The sequence below is a fragment of the Pelmatolapia mariae genome, linkage group LG7 (genome assembly GCF_036321145.2).
Source record: "Pelmatolapia mariae isolate MD_Pm_ZW linkage group LG7, Pm_UMD_F_2, whole genome shotgun sequence".
In the NCBI taxonomy this organism is placed as follows: domain Eukaryota; kingdom Metazoa; phylum Chordata; class Actinopteri; order Cichliformes; family Cichlidae; genus Pelmatolapia; species Pelmatolapia mariae.
The window spans coordinates 20,496,558-20,514,019 of NC_086233.1; the positions used below are offsets into that span (position 1 = coordinate 20,496,558).

A 17,462-nucleotide genomic window follows, 5' to 3' on the forward strand; every position below is an offset into this window, starting at 1 on the left:
CATCAGGCACTCTTTTTGGCTGCTGTGGTTATTATTATATTTACATGCTTTCATCTCCCGCTTCTGCTCAGTGACAACTCGTACTTTTCCTTTTTCTCCCTCCCTCGCTCACAGACACATAACGGGTACGGCAGTCCATTCTCGCTGCAGCACAGACTACACTGCCCATGAAGATACATTCTTTAGGGCGATGCCTGTAACACTCTGCCTATTGCCTTCATATTAAATCATTTTTGTGAATAATTTTTTTAAATATTTCTTCACGTCATTATGCGGGCCGCAAGTAGGGGTGACATGGGCCGCGAGATCGAGACACAGGCATTAGAGCCTCTTAATGCCTGTTTTGTTTGGGGCATGGAAACCAAAAATAGAGAGGGCATAGCCGAACATATGAAACAGGAAAAGACCGCCGTGTAATCCATTTATTTAAGCAAAGTAACTGTATTCTGAATACCACCTTTTTAAACGGTAACTGTAACGGAATACAGTTACTCATATTTTGTATTTTAAATACGTAACAGCGGTACATGTATACTCCCCAACACTGCAAGTGGGAAAATGTTCCAAATATATAGCACAGATCATCCGAGGTGTTAAAGTGTTTTTTTTTTTTATCTGTATATAAACTCTGCTGGTCTTTGCTCAAATAAGATTTTTTACAGTGAAATCTGCCAAATGTGTGAGGCACATTTCACATTTCATTTCATTTGGATTCAAGAGTGAGCTGATAAGTAATTGGTGGTCAAGGGCAGAGGTCACTGTGATCTCACAAATCATGATTTCATTAGAATCTCATTAATCTCATTAGAAGCTACTTTCAGCTGCTCCGTCATTCATACTTGCTTTGCTCAGATTTGTTTTAGACTAGAACTACAACTCCCAGAGGGATTTGTGTCTGCAAATCAATCAAAGTTGTGATCTTTTGCTTGTTAGTGGAAATATGTGAAACGCTTCGCTACGGATCCGCGACAAAAACAGTTTATAAGATAAGAAGGTATAAACTGATGACATTTTTATTTCCAAAGTGATCAAATCCAGGAAAAGAATAGGAGGGTGTGACCTATTCTTGATATTTACTCTGTTACTGAAATGATGGCACTAATCATTGGTCCCCATCTTCAATCTGTATATAGATATTCTGCTAGCATCAGCTTCAATATGTTTAACTCCCTCCAGCCTTTACCCCATAAATGAGTCTGAGTAAAAGCAGGAATTCTAGTTAGGTCGTATAACATGTGCATTTGCCAGTCCAGTTATTAAATGTTCTTGTCTTTGAAAAACAGAAAGGATATGCTTCCTCTGTTACACAATATGAAGTTAATGTGGTTAAAGCACTAACCAGGTTTTAACCTGATTAACTATTAACCAAATCATTCGGAAAATCAGGAAAACAACAAAGGTCACGGAGCACATTTTAGACCTGTATTATTCTGAAGATCTTAAGGGCACTGTTTTCAGATTTCTGAATTGCTTTTTCAGAAATTGCATGACAATTCACTATAAAATGAAGATCTGAAATGATTGCCAGACTACAATGAAGGGGCCAAGAATAAAATTGTTATAAGACACTCAAAACAGCTTTCCTCAAATGTCACAGAAATGCCACGGTAAAAGTTTGATTGTTTCACAGAGTGCTTCAGAAACCCGAAAGCTTATGCTCTTCACTTTTCTTCATGCATTTTGATGTTTCTTTTTTTCTTTTTTAACAGGAGCAGCACGTCAGAAATCAGCCATCAAATATTGTACGGTAGACATCCCAGAGATGCCCCCATGCAGTTTCAAACCAGAGGAATACAAGGTAGGAAGTGATGGCACATTCATGTTCTTCTGCAAGCCCTCTCACAAATAAAAGAAAGTCCTCAAATATAAAAAGAAACATACAAATCTCTAAAGACCGGGGCCAGAGCCAATCTCAGGTTTTCCTGAAGTTCAGATACATTTTTCTATGAGGTAAGCTGATCTTTCCCAGATGATCTCTGAGATGGTTCACAGTGGAGCAGCAGATTAGAAATTTATTTTGGGCCTAACAAATTTAGTGCTTTGTTAGCCAAACAAAGAAGGTTGGTGTAATAATGTAAGAACTGCACTGATTTGGTCTTTCCTCGTCTCAGTGAAGATTCTACTTATGGCTTTCTCATTCAGCAGCAGCTGTCTAAACAAGTGTTCAGAGAAGTCTGTACATACCGTACTAAATCATGCCAAGGCAAGTCCTAAAATTCCTTATCTGTTCTTAAGGTGAAAGTAGGAGGATTTGTCTCACTGGAAGCTATTTAAGGTTTGGCCCAAGTCCATGACCTAGTAAGACCTAAATATATGGTCTTCATCTTTCCCTCCTGCCTGGCAGCTTCATCTTCATGACCAGTATTTCCCCTATTCCTTTTCTGCACATGTCCAAACCATCTCAGCCTTGCCTCTCTAACTTTAAACTTTAAACTGCTCAACCTGAGCCGTCCCTCTGATGTACTCATTTCCCATCCATCCTGGTCGCTCTCAATAAAAATATTAGCATCTTCAACTCTGTCACCTCCACCTGTTATTGCTGTGTTTCTGCTGGTGCCACAGTCTTTAACCCACACATCAGAACAGGTCTTACTACCATCTGGTGAATCTTACTGATATTAAATTATTATTACTAGAGCGCCTAGGAGCTGACGATACAGTCCCTTGAGAAATCAGCACCGCTTCCTGCCTGGTGTCTTGAACAGGAAAAAATATATATTACATCAGTTCAATTCAATTCAATTCAATTTTATTTATTTATTTTTAAAGGTGCTTTATATTGTAAGGTAGACCCTACAATAATACATACAGAGACAAACCCAACAAACATATGACCCCCTATGAGCAAGCACTTTGTGACAGTGAGAAGGAAAAACTCCCTTTTAACAGGAAGAAACCTCCGGCAGAACCAGGCTCAGGGAGGGGCGGCCACTTGCTGCGACCAGTTGGGGTGAGAGAGGAAAGACAGGATAGTAGCATAGTCGCATACACCTTTTGCAACGTATGAAAGAGAGGATTCAGGGTCACCTGGTCCAGCCCTAACTATATGCTTTAGCAAAAAGGAAAGTTTTAAGCCTAATCTTAAAAGTAGAGATAGTGTCTGTCTCCCGAATCCAAACTGGAAGCTGGTTCCACAGAAGAGGAGGCTGAAAACTGAAGGCTCTCCCTCCCATTCTACTTTTAAGTACTCTAGGAACAACAAGGAAGCCTACAATGTGAGAGCGAAGTGCTCTAATAGGGTGATATGGTACTATAAGGTCATTAAGATAAGATGGGGCCTGATTATTTAAGACCTTGAATGTGAGGAGCAGGATTTTGAATTTAATTCTGGGTTTAACAGGGAGCCATTGAAGGGAAGAGTTACATTAAGCCACTCTACATTTTATATGTATAGTATTCATGTGATACAAGACACAGAGGATGCTTTTCTATTTGGTTCAACTGAATCTCACTGCTGGCAGTGTCTGACTGGCCTTGTTCTTTTATACATATCTGAAATAAGTCTGAAGTGGTTTTATTGAAAATACCAATGCTGTGCTGGACATTATTTAGATAAGCAAGAGATCTGTACTTCTGATTGACATAAGTATCAACTCTTTTGATCAGTTGTGAGATTTACCTGAGAGACACATCAACACAACGGCAAATGTCTTTAGTAGTGAAGTAGCTATAGGAACAATAGCACTCCTCTGGGGCTGGTGGTGTTGAATCCATGCCACAAAGAATGAAGACTTTTCTGAAGACAAAAGATAATTTTATGCCAGCAACAATACTTTAAAAAGTTGCATTGCTTCTGTTTTCAACAAATCTGTGTGCATTTTGGAATCAACGACACTAATTGTGATTTTCTGATTCTTACCTGACATAGGGTTTTGAATCCTCAAAGTTCAGCAATAATGATTCCTTCGCAAATGTGCAAGTCACCAGTGGGACTCAGTTCCAATCACTGATACTGGTTCTTGTATGGTGCGATGAATGATGGTCCTACACTGTTTTGGACTTTGTGTCCTTGAGTTGCAAACAGAATTAAAAATTCTGGCCATGCGATAGTTTTCCACTTTGTCTGACTCCATCTATAATGTACCTTTCTGGATCTTATAGAGGATTTTGTCAGTAACCCAAGTCTAATTGTAATGTTACATGCGAGTACTCACTAAACAGTTAAAGTATCTGCCCCAAGCCGGCTGATTATTAGTGCACCAAAGTCAATGTTTAAATCTTTGAATGATTCTTTGGCTTCACTAGTTTTGGGATCAAGTTCACCCCCGAGCTGCTGCCATTGTCTAGGATATTACATGTTACATACAAGGACAGTAAAGTGTCAAGGCACCCTGGACCTTATTGCACCCTTACTCAGAATCATAAGGCAGACCACACCCATCTTTGAATTTTCCATTTTTACTATACACATGTAAAGTTTTGCGACTGTTATCTCACATGGTCGTGACGCTTTTGCGTTAATAAACTCTGTCCAATGTCTTCCAATAACAACCGCCAAAGTATGTAAAACCAGCTTTATAGGCAAAGAAATCAGGAAGTCCTTCTTTTATCCTTTAAATGTACTACTGTGCTAACACTAATAAAAAAAGTTACGAGCTTCCCACTCTGTAACATCTCTTCTGCATATTTTTAGGGTATGTCCAAAGAGCAGATGATGGAGATCCGCAAGCAGAACTGCAACCCCATGACCATGAAGATAACTTACTATAAGAAGCCCGTGTTCATCCACCAGGGCTACATGCAGTGGCTGTGGGATGTGGATGGGAAGCGATATTTGGATTTATTTGCCGGTGTGGCTACCGTCAGTGTGGGCCACTGCCACCCGTAAGGCCGTTCTTCTTCACCGTGTATGGTTTTTGTTCTGATTTCAGTTGTTTGTACAAAAATGGCTCATTCAGTTCTTTCCACTTTGACCTTTGTTTGCATAGAAAAGTCACAGCTGTGATACAGAAGCAGCTGAAGAAACTGTGGCATACTACTAACATCTACATCCATCCTGAACTGCATGAGTATTGTGACAAACTCGCCTCCTACTTACCAGATCCTCTTAAGGTGCTCTGCTAGAGTCCATGAATCTACTTAGTATGAGGGCTGTTGTTAATATGTGTCCTCTCTGGTTTCTCATCCAGGTGATTTATCTGACCAACAGCGGCTCGGAAGCCAATGAGCTTGCAATGCTGATGGCTCGCCTTCACACTGGCAACTTTGATATAATCACCTTCAGGTCTTATTGTAACCAAGCTTAATTTGTGTATAATCATGATGGATCTTTTGTTTTTTTACCTTCCAGGGGATCATATCATGGTGGAAGCCAACAGACCGTGGGTCTTACTGCAAACTCATCTTACAAGTTCCCCATTGCCACAAGTTCAGGATGTATACATGTAAGTACAATGTTTTAATGCAGGTGTCTTGCTAAAGAAAAAGCCCTGCGACAGCCTAAAGCACATATTGTATAATATAGGATAATATATTAGATTATGGTAAATGGATTATTATAGATTAAAAAAAAATATATATATATATATATATATATATATATATATATATATATATATATATATATATATATATATATATATATATATATTTAATGTGTCTTACTTTCAAGTTACAGCGTGCTCTAGCACCACCAGGAATAAAATCTGTGCCGCCTTTCTAGTTTTACATTTAGCTGCACAGCATAAACATACTAGAGGCTGTGCCATTAGCCATTCATCCATATCATTCTGAGAACCAGCCTATTCATTTATGTCATCTGTAATGGTCTGTATCTTTTGACTTATTTGAGCTATCCTACCCCTAAGTCCTTGTCTGGGTGGCCTCTTTTAGCTCCAGAGAGAAAGGAAATCACAAAAAAAGTTCAATGGGAAGATTCTTTTTTCCTTGGTTCTCAGGAGGATATAGGCAGGAGAAGCACTATTATGCTAATGTTTAATTGTTGAGTGGATGGGCCTCAGTTGATGAACATTGGTTGACTGTTGGAATTTGCATTATATTATGTTCATGAGACAAGACAATACTCTTCTTTGTCCTTCATCACGGTGTTGGCTTTGCTTTTTATCACGGTACTCTTTTTCAAGGTTAGCATTGATATACTCTAATATGAAGCTACACAAAGATGTAGATGTGCATTCAAATTCATCCCCTTTGCCACAGGAAATATAACTGAATAATTTTCATTATGTTCATTCATTACGTCACCTTTTAATTTTATTTGAATACATTACTGGACAAAATTTAGGCTTCTAGACCTGTTGCGCCATGATACCTCTGCAGAATTCACATTTTTAATCTTGTCGTGATTTTATTATAAAAGCAGATTATTCAAGTGTAGCTTTTTAAATTTAATAAACTGTGGAACTGTGGATAGTGTTATACTGCTAGCAGCCCCCTGTGTAACTGGAGGAGAAAAATAGTTAGTAAGAAGCAGCATTATTAAAGGAAAGGGTGCAAAAGGGCAGCATTAACCACAGTCTTGGTAATTATAGACAAAAAGTAGAACTAGGTGATGAACTTGTTGTACGTCAAGCCTCTGTATATAACCACTCACACTTTATAGGATGAAGACAAGTGTAGTGAAAGAGACAGAATCATAGTGTAGCACCATAAAAGGAGAGATAAGAATTTTAAAGGAAGGAAGAGATGTTTTGATCAAAACTGTGTATGAAGGGTACAGGAACACAGAGTAATAAATAACGGGAAAAGTAGGCACTGAAAGAGGAACTTTGAAAAAGTATATATGTAAGAGATCGAGAGACTGCCCTTCGAATCTGCAGGAGGCTTTTGCGCTGTGCTTATTCCCCCCTTGTACATGGGATAATAAAGAAGCTGTTGAAATAAAAAAGTCTGTCTTGAGTTGCGTATTTTCACCAGGTCAGAATCAAAGGATCAGGAGCGGCAACTGATCCCTGACAAAACCCATTTACAGTCGAAAAGAAGAATGAAAGGAAAGGAGGATGGAAGGAAGGATGGATCGATGGATCCAGTTTAAATGGGAGGGGGTGGGGGGTGCTCGCTACTCATAGACATCTCAAACACAGCTCCCAAAGCCCCACCCAACACTGAGCTAGCTTTTTTTTAACCCTCTTATATAGCTTCTTACAGTTTTTATAAGTGATGTTGTTACCCCAACAAAAACCGGCAAAGCTGACAACACTGCCAACAACTGCATGATAAAACAAGTGCAGCATTTTATTACACTCAATAAAGAATTAGCGTTTGCAGAGAAAGAGTCCGTGCTGCCCTTTTTTATTGAGGGCATCAGAGTTGATAGATCAATCCAGTTTGTCATCAAGTTGCACACCAAGATATTTGTATGACTACGCCACTTTGATGTCCGTCCGTCCGGCCATCCATGTCCTACCGCTTATTCGATTTTGTGTCACAATGGCAGCAGTCTAAGCATATACACCCAGACTTCTCTAACAGCTCATCCAAGAGATGTAATCTCTCCAGCGAGTCCTAGGTCTCCTCCCAGGGCCTTGTCCCGGTAGGACATATCTGAAACACCTCAACTGGCTTCTTATGTTGTGGAGCTCTACTCCAATGACCAAACAATAACCAAGAGGGCGAGGAAGCCGGTTCCATCCGTTTAAAGAAATATTAATTTCTTTAAATTTTCCATGGCCATTGCGTACCTATGACCTCATTGCTTCACTGCCCAGAGCTTGTGACCATAGGTGACGGTAGGAATATAAACTGACCAGTAAACTGACAGCTCCGCTTTTACGCTCAATTCTCTCGTCAAGTTTTGATTGTATTCATGATGCGGCAGTTCTCCTTAATCCAAGGCACTGACCAGGTTCCTGTATTATTCCACCTGTACGTTCATAATACATCCCACAATTGCTGTGTCCTCGGAATATTTTTGCATGTGGCTTATGTTAGACTTATATTTCATGTCCACAGTGTATACTTTGAAGAAGAACAAATAAATGCTGGTCCATGGCACACTCTGTTCAGGAAAAGCTGTGTTTACATGTATGTCACCTTAGTGGTTCATTAGAATCTTTCTCAGTATGTTTCCTGAATTCTCAAAAACCGATGCGGATGTGCCGTCTAGCGGTAAGGGTTTGTTGTTGGTGCGGGTACTACTTGAGCAGGCATTGCAAATAATCTTATGGGCAGCATTCCAGGTTTTATGATGTTATCTTTGTTCTGTGTTAACCATTAACTGTCAGACTGACCCAGCTGACTTGGTTTCTGCCCAATAAACAGACCATGTGCCCTGATGTGTTTAGAGGTCCTTGGGGAGGAAGCTACTGCAGGGACTCTCCTGTGCAGACCATCAGACAGTGTAGCTGTGCTCAAGGTACACACACATGCACCCCTGGCTTATCACACATCAATTATCTTTATTGTCGCTCTCATAAACAGGAACATTCATCTCCATGGTCTGGGAGATTAAGCATTGCTATATCACCTGCACTAATAATAGCTTGCATGTGTGTGAATTGTGTGCTTACAAGGAATCATGATGTTTATAACACTAAAAGGATGTAAAGGATGTATGGTTGTGGTCAAAAGTTAACATCTGCTCTTCCTGTGTATGAATGTTATGGTAATTTGACCCTTTTAGTGATTTCTTTGAACAGTTCTTTTCCAGGTTGACATTATTCTACATAATGACTTAAAAAAAACACAAAAACACAAGAATTGGGTGCACAAGTCTGAATGTATTTATTTATTTAACTTCTGATGCAAACCCAGTTATTTTGTTCTATAAGCAGGCCTGAAATATGACAGAAACCACTCAGTTGAGAAAAGAGCTTCAAGCATTACTCCTTGTAGGATTTCAAATGGGGAAGAGTTAAAGTTCCCTTGAAGTTGCACCTCAGTTAGACAGTTTTGGAAGCCATCATCGAGCATTTAATCTAAATTTGTTGGCAACGTTGATGTTAGGGCTTTGGAAAGGCCATTCCAGAAAATTGTCGAAGTGTCGAAGCTTCGACATGAAGTTGAAGAATTTGGGGGTAGTCCTCCTTCATCATTATTCCAACCACTTTATGTAATTTACCTGTACCTCTGACAGCAAAACAACCCCAGAGCATGATGCTACCACCACCATGCTTGACAGTTGGTATACAGTTCTTAGGTTTGAGAGCCTCCCCTTTACTCTTCAAATACTACCTTATTGTTGCCAAATAGTTTTTGGCAACAATACTTAAAAAAAAAAAACTCTCTAGGAGGCGTTTGACTTGCCAAGTTCAACTGCAAATTTCAGATGTTGATATATTCAGGTGAAGGTGTTGATTTTGGAGCAGGGGATTCTTTTCTCCTCCATCCATAGTGATGCACAACTCACGTCATTGTGGACAGTGATGCTGGTGTTCCAGCTGTTTCCAGTTCATAGCAGGCTTTCTGGTTCCTGTGTTGGTATTGATCATCCTAACCGATTTCCTCAAATCTGGGGATGACAGTTTGGGTCTTTTTCCAGACCTCGTTAAAGGGGACGCACTTTCAAATTGCATCTACTTGCTTAAAATCTGCAGATGTTTAGAAATAGCTCCACAAGACCTCCCCAACTTGTGTAAAGCTCTAAGATCTTGACTGAGTTCCTTGGACTTTCCCATTGTTCTGAGTACTGGTCAATCCAGTAAGTGCTGTCAAACAAATCCTTTTTACTACCAGCTGTAGTCAATCATGATCCCTAACGGGACCTTAACAGACCTTGGCCTTGTCAAGTTGAAAGACGTTTTTTAAACCCATTATTTATTATGTATTCTGTGCAATCATTCCACCCTGGAAAAGAAAAATTACCCAAAATCACCATGTCATTTATGGCCATGATAAGTGTGAATTTTGGTTAAATTGTTTGTTTTGCCAGGTAAATTTAGACCTTTAATAAGAGTGGTCAGAGAAAGAAAGGTCAGCGAAAGAAGTGTTTATGCCCCTGCAGTTCAAACTGCTAATCATTCACTTGTTGTAATGGTTAATCATTCTGAGGAAATTTGTAAGCCTGAGTTTCACCTAGAGTGTACCTGGAAATTCAGCATGCTAACACACCTGCATGAGAAATTATTCTGTCTGAAACATGAAGAAAAGGCAAGTTCTTGTGGTGCAATAAACACTTTTTGAAAACATATAGACATTTGTATACTGTTACTTTTAGAAAACTGTTGTCTCTGGTCCCACAGGTGCTTGCATAGCAAATAAACATTACATTGAACAGTTAGAAGAGACATTTGCTACCAGCGCTCCAAGTCAAATTGCAGCTTTCTTTGGAGAGCCTATTCAGGTACTATATTCTTTTTATCCATGGCTATGGCTGGATTTATTTTTGACTTAATGTGATAGTAGCAGACAAACAACATTCATTTTACTAAATATATTTGTTATGCTACCACTCAGGGTTTTTTCTGCATGACTGCTTCTGTTTTTGTTATTTTTTTGAATATGTTAGCAAAGGAATATAAGCGTGTTTGGTGTGTACAGGGCATGGGAGGAGCTGTACAGTACCCGAAAAACTATCTCAAGGAAGCTTACAAACTTGTAAGACAGAGAGGAGGAATCTGCATTGCTGATGAGGTCAGACACCACGAAGGTGTTATGTTTTTCTCAAACAAGAAATAAAGCAAAAACCAAACAGTATTGCAAGGCTAAGCCAATGAAAGCGAGCTAAACTCAATTCAGTGGAATTTCTTTTAGAAACTCTTGGTTTCTTTGAGTGAACTGTGGATAACTAATGTATTAAGTAATTATATATCCAATTCTGCACTTGACAGGTCCAGACTGGATTTGGCCGAACGGGAAGCCACTTTTGGGGTTTCCAAGGTCATGATGTCATTCCTGACATGGTTACAATGGCAAAGGGTATTGGCAATGGATTCCCAGTGAGAGCTGTTGTTACCACACAAGGTGAGATTACATAAAGATACGCAAGTCCTAAATTCAATTAGCATGTATACTGGCTCTTAACCTCTTTTTTATGTATTTTTTTCGCTGCCCTAATTAAATTTGTTCATGTGATCCCAGCAATTTTCAATTTCAAATGCAAACACAGGCTTTTTTTCCTCAGAACATCATGCAAAATCCATTGACATAAAGCATAAAAGATATAAGGGCAAACACTTACTCACATGGTAATTACCAATACAGCGCTAGCCTTGAAAATGTATGTTTATTTCTGTGAGTGGGTGTGTAATAATAGGCTGCTGTGCGTTCATGGTAGAAATAGCTTTCACATACTGGTCAACTTTTAGATGCACAATTTATGCTCTTAAAGACTCCACTGTCCAAAAATTAACATGAAACCCCTTGATACTTACACAAATCATTTGCAATGCATGTATTCTGAGACATTTGTATTCTGAGGCTGAAGTTTTAATTACAAGCAGCAGTGAGCGGAGGTGTGAGCTTGTTTATTCATGTGTGTGCGTGTGTGTGTGTGATTTTCCAGAAATTGCTGCTTCCTTTGTGAAAGCCTCCCACTTCAACACATTCGGAGGAAATCCCTTGGCGTGTGCCGTTGCTTCATCAGTTCTCGATGTAAGAACCGATCTTCTTATTTCCATAGACGAGTTTGAGAAGTTCATAATAAAACAGTCAGGCAAGTTTATAACTTGTCTTTTCGCCCAGTGAATGAAGATAGATTACATGTTTAGTTTTTTTTCCCTGCTACTACGCACACCTCTGTAAATCACACATGAGTGGGGAAGTATAGTGATTTATACATCTTTGTTTTATTTGTCTCTACCTTTGCTAACAAAGCAGATAAAGCTTATCACACAACACAGTGAACCAGATAAAAGCTGCAGCACATTATACATCATAAAATATACTGCTGAGTACCATTTTATATGCGGTGCCATTTTTACTTTTAAAAACACAATGTTTGCTTCGGCAGTGGAGAGTTGACGAGGCGACTAACAACTAAAGAAAACATTAAACTGGTAGTATAAACATATTTTTGAGCAACTTGGAAGTAGCTTAAAAACATTTATGTTTGCAAACTGATTTGAGTGGTTAACATTTTTCTTTGTACAAATCTAACAAGCTTGAAAGTCAGTATTTGGCATGACCACCTTTATTCTTCAACACAGCAAACTTTCTTGTAATTTCTTTAAACAGTCTTAAAGGACATTCAAAATTTGATCCACTTTTCACGCCTTGAGGCGACTTTTGTTGTGATTTGGCGCTATATAAATAAAATTGAATTGAAATTGAATTGAATTGAATTTTCCATGTTCATAATTCCATCAGTTTTGAAAAGATCTCCAACACCACTGATTCAAATGCAGCCCCAAACCATTACAGAGCCTCCACCGTGCTTTACAGATGACTGTAGACTCACTGTTGCGCACTGTTGTATCTCCTTCATACATAGTGACAATAATTAGACCCAAAAAATTCCCATTTGGATTCATCACAGACAGCTACCCGTCCACTGAGACCATTTCTGATGAGGCTTTGGTGAACAGCAGATGATGAACTGAAAGGCCATATCCATCTCCCAGGTTTTGTCAGATACTGTTCATCATATTTTTTAGGCCTGCCACTTTTTCTTTTGTCCTTCACTTCTTCAGGTTCCTCATTTTTGGTGAATACACTGCACACCTTACTGAGATATGCCAAGGTTTAACCTAATAGCTCTTTAGAACCCTACAGTTTCTGCAGATTTGTCGGCTACACATTCATGATGCAAATCTGTTTCAGCACATCCCAAAGGTTCTTGAATGAACTGAGGACTGTGGAGGCCATTTGAGTACAGTGAACTCATTGTCATGTCAAAGAAACCAGCTTTAGGGGATCTGAGCTTTATGACACAGAGTGTTGTCCTATCCAACAGACGATGGGCACGCTGTGGTCTTACTGTCAATAAAAATTGTGGGGTTTGTTGCTTTTCTGAAGTGGTTTAATAGCTGGTCATTTTCCCTCCTTATTAAAAGTATTTGACTATATGATTAAAGATGCCAAAGACTCCAGATCACATTTCTCCAGGTGTAAGCTGATTAAAAAGCAAAAAAGGGGCAGTTTTTCCAAACCTTGAGAAGGAATCCATTCACATTTTCCACCACGTAGCTGTAGCATGATGTAGACCGTGGCATGGCCACAGATTTGGGGTTTTTTTCAGCGTATTTGTTTTTGAAAATAAACAACAAGCACTGACTGAAAAATTTTTTTCCTAACATGCAAAACTGAACTGAATGTTGTTACCTTGTTAAGTTCAAATGATTGTACTGCATTATTTTCCTTTTTAGCAACTCGAATGGGGAAAAAATGAAGTAGAACAAAATGCTGCACATTTTATGTGGAACTAATTTCTTTTCAGACTATCAGAGAGGATAGCACTCAGCACAACAGTCTTCATGTGGGGACCTATCTGATGACGCAAATGGCTGAACTCAGAGACAAAAATATGAGATTATCGGTGATGTCCGTGGAAAAGGCCTCCAGATCGGCGTGGAAATGGTTAAAGACAAGGTAGTGCGTTCTAAACAAGTGACTCATCTCTGGTGCACCATTAGGAGTAGCAGCAGTTGCAATCTGCGCTTAAATATGTGAGCAGAGCAAATTCAGTTTGTTTTTAAAAATACTACAGTGGACCAGCAGCAGCCGTTAGCAGAGAAGATTAGCCAAACTATTCCTTCCCAAAACCCACACTGTATAAAAATCAGTCTGACTCTTCAGTTTACATATTTGGTTATGTCCAAGGGCTGATTTAACATTTCTGTCATGTTGCTTGTAAGTAAAAACTCCAAAGTCCAAAAACGTTGGGATACTGTGTAAAAAATTTACATAAAAACAGAAAGGCTGTGATATGCAAATCTCATAAACCCACATTTTATTCAAAATGAAACGCATCAAATGATTAAACATTTTACTTCTACCTGAAATAAATCTTATCTTATTTTGATTTTGATGGCAGCAGCGCTTCTCCGAAAGTTGGGATGTGGTGGTTGTGGGAACGAAAGACTGGAAAAGTAACTGTTTCTGTGAACTACTGGGAATAAAATAATAACTATTCTGTTTTTTACTTGCATTTTACATTTTCTGAATGAGGTTTGTGTACGCTGATCCAATTCATATGCGCCACCTTTCGTGATGTATTGTTAAACAGGAGGAAATGTGCAAGTCAAAAATGCCATTTAATATTCTAACTTAGCTTTCTTACTGAGGAAACATTAACATATTAGACCATAGAAGACATGACGCTTGCTTTAAGGTGCTATAGAAGTAGATGACTAATATTAGTAATACTGGATAACACATCAAACACCGTGTGTCCTTTCATCTCTTCTTTTTGAACCAAAGGGCAGCAGAGAGCCGCTGCCTCCTGAAGCAATGAGTGAGATCCTTGAGGACATCAAGGACATGGGAGTCCTGATAGGCAAAGGAGGAGTGTACGGACAGGTAGGCGGAGTCACCATGAACTGACCTACCCTCGTGTCAGTTTACAGTCATGTGGTGGAAAAAGAAAAAAAGTTTACATGACTCCATGCGAAAAACAAAATCACCCTTACTGCTACTAATCAGATTCACTTTATTTACTGATCAGTGTTAAGTGTAAACTTGTCTATAAAAGCAGAGGATTTGTTAGGCTGGCGTGGAACATTCAGCCACAATGCCACAATCTTCCCAAGAGCAATACTCGACGACACTACAAAGAAACCAAAGTTACAGACGGTGCAGGCTTCAGTCAGCATGTTAAAGTTCATGGCAGTACAATTACAAAAAGCCTGTAGGGTTGCCAGGAGAAAGAACATGACAGCACCGATTAGGTTTGCAGCGATGCATCTAAAAATCACAAGGCATCTCCTTGGGAGATTTCGCCAAAGTGGAGACGTTTGGCCACAATACACAGCATACAAGTACAAACCAATCTAACCAGCTGTCCAGCACAGTGGTGGAGGGGTGATGATTTGAGCTCGTTTTCCAGCCACAGGACCGTCTTGCAGTCACCAAGTCGCCCTTGAACTCATCTGTATACCAGAGCATTTCAGAGTCAAATGTGAGGTCATCCGTCTGAAAGCTAAAGCCTGGCCCAAATTGGGTTATGATACTCAAGGTGCTGAAAACACACAGTCAAAGTCCAGGTCATAACCTCACTAAAACACTGATGAGAACTTGAGCTGTACAAACCACAACGAACTGAAAAAGGTAAAGACGAGTGGGTCAAAATCCCTCCACAACTATGTGAGAGTCATCAGAGAGTTATTGCTGAAAAGGTTGTTTTACAAGAAACAGAATCATGGGGTGTTCTTAGTTTAAGAACCCACTACAGAGTTAGGAAATATGAGTTTAAAAATCAGCTTTAAAACTATAAATATGGGACAAAAAATAAATAAATCATGATAGAGAATCTCTGTTTTGCCCTTGAGGAAGTTCACTCATCTAAACTCGTCAAACCAGCACTAGTCTTTGTTCTTCAAGAAGTGATTTAACTTACTAGACTTCACAAAAGAATGGTGGTGCACCAGCTTCTGCTTTTCTGTGCCCCGCCCTTCAGAATGTGCTTTAAAGCAGTTATTAGCAACGATTTTTCGGTCAAACTTAGGTTTGTTTTCTTTAAAAAATTCGGCAAGTGAAAGATTCAAGGCTAAAACTTTGAACAGTCTATGCGACGGCACACTCAGTCTTGAACAGGACTATCAAAAAACATGGTGTTACAATCTCCTTGCCTGCAAATTGTGAGACATACATTACAACAAAAAGTCTCTGCAGTGCAAACCACAGACTGAGCTTCCAAAAACTTTGCTGTGTATCAAAGGAAATTGTTTAACTTTTTGTAATTAACCATTTACAATGACCCTACACATTTTAAATTAAATAGGAGGGAAAAAATAGCATCAGGGTCTCCAAGGCTAAAAATCAAACAAAAAAACTCCAAATGCACTACACTAATCTCCAGGTTGAAGCAAGAAATATAACGTCTAAGCTAACGGCTGGCCTCAAAACAGCAATAACAGAGAAACCCAATAAGCTTCCACTAATGAACAAAACACTTTACAAAACAAGTCCCACAAGTTTGCCACTTTTAACCTCCAAGAGCACTTAAAAAAACAAAAAAACAAAACAGCAAAACAGCACTAACTCAGCATCCACACCCTTCTCAGAATCCAGTGGCTGAACAGCATTTAGCTCTTGTTCCTGGAGGTAAATCTGAAGTTCCTCAAATGATCTGAATGCCTTCATCTGTGGCAATCAGGTGTGAGAAACCTAAGAGAGAAAGACATCACAGCTGTCTTCCAGAAAGAGGCCAAAAGATCAGTGAATGTAGATTGTAAGTCATTGTATTCTGTTATTTATTTATTTATTTGACAGCATCCCAACCTTTTTGGAAGTTTTTTGGTGGTCTAACCTAATTACTGTGCTTGACAGCAAGTCTCTTATTCACTTTCTTATAAATTAAAGCTTTTAAAAATAATAATAAAAATGATAATAGTAATAATAATAGCAGAGGAAGAGTACCCCGTTCATCAAAAACTTTATTTCACCTCCATCTCTGATCAAATGTCATTGTTGAAGAGAAAGTTTTATTTCATACAGCGCGTCCCCGGCAGAGTGCTTTGACTGGCTGCGGAAAATATTGTAGGCGTTTTATGTTACTTATTATTAAATATTACACTGGATGAAAGACATTATATGGTGCACATTTTTTTGAAAACTCCATTCAGTCGGGAATCAAAATGTCACTGCCACAATTACTAACCTTGTATTGTTCTAGGGAAAAAAGCGAGAGCGTAACTTTTTAGATTTATTCGCAGATCAACAATGAATCAATGTGAAAGCCTCTTTACAATTTGTTTCGATGCTTAAAGCTTTTCAACTGCCTTGTCCTTGAGTCTAAAAGGCATCCTTTTCTGTAAAAGTAATTTTTTCTTCTCAATTAATGCACAGCTATTCATGTGTGATACAGTGAAGATAACAGGGACCTCATTTTAAACTTTTTCACCTATTACAAGCGATTGTTCACCAGAAAGAGGGGGGGGGGGGGGGGTCTCGATTTAAAAGCGAATGCCTTTCCTGGCTTAGATATTAATTTATGCGCCTAGTCTGCCTTCAGGATAAGAAAAGAAAAATAGATTATTTTGCTCCATGAGCTCCACTCTCACCTTTTTTTTTTCTTTCTCTCACCACTTTAGACCTTCCGCATACAACCCCTCATGTGCATCACGAGGGAGGATGTAGATTTCTTCCTGGCGGTGTTTAATAAAGCAATCTCGGGCTACACGGACAGAAAATGAGCAGGTCAATGCCGAGGAGTGAACTGGAATGGAAAACCATTCAGCAAGGGACTTCTCCTTTAAAAAAACACAATTTAAAAATGTATTGTCTGAATGTTTCAAATGATATAAAAATGGCTCCACTGAAATCAGTCTTTTATAGTCACTGATTTTTACTGTTTCTCTAACTTCGATGTCATTTTGCTCACTTCAGATTGAATGAATTAACGTTTTCGTGATCAGCCTGTACAAATATTTGAGATGAACCGACCACAGAATTACAGTTTCATTTTG

At 39.0% G+C, this 17,462-nt stretch overlaps 1 protein-coding gene across 1 annotated transcript; it reads left to right on the top strand.

Annotated features, from left to right (window-relative positions):
- Nucleotides 1–1,735: 1,735 nt before the first annotated feature.
- Nucleotides 1,736–17,189, top strand: LOC134631699 (alanine--glyoxylate aminotransferase 2, mitochondrial-like). The gene is given in 14 exon segments (XM_063480257.2): nt 1,736–1,798; nt 4,634–4,824; nt 4,929–5,052; nt 5,130–5,224; nt 5,291–5,384; nt 8,221–8,314; nt 10,140–10,240; nt 10,438–10,530; nt 10,728–10,860; nt 11,402–11,490; nt 13,274–13,354; nt 13,357–13,425; nt 14,257–14,355; nt 17,088–17,189. Coding segments are annotated over 14 exon segments (1,401 nt in total). The 5' UTR covers nt 1,736–1,762.
- Nucleotides 17,190–17,462: the final 273 nt, after the last annotated feature.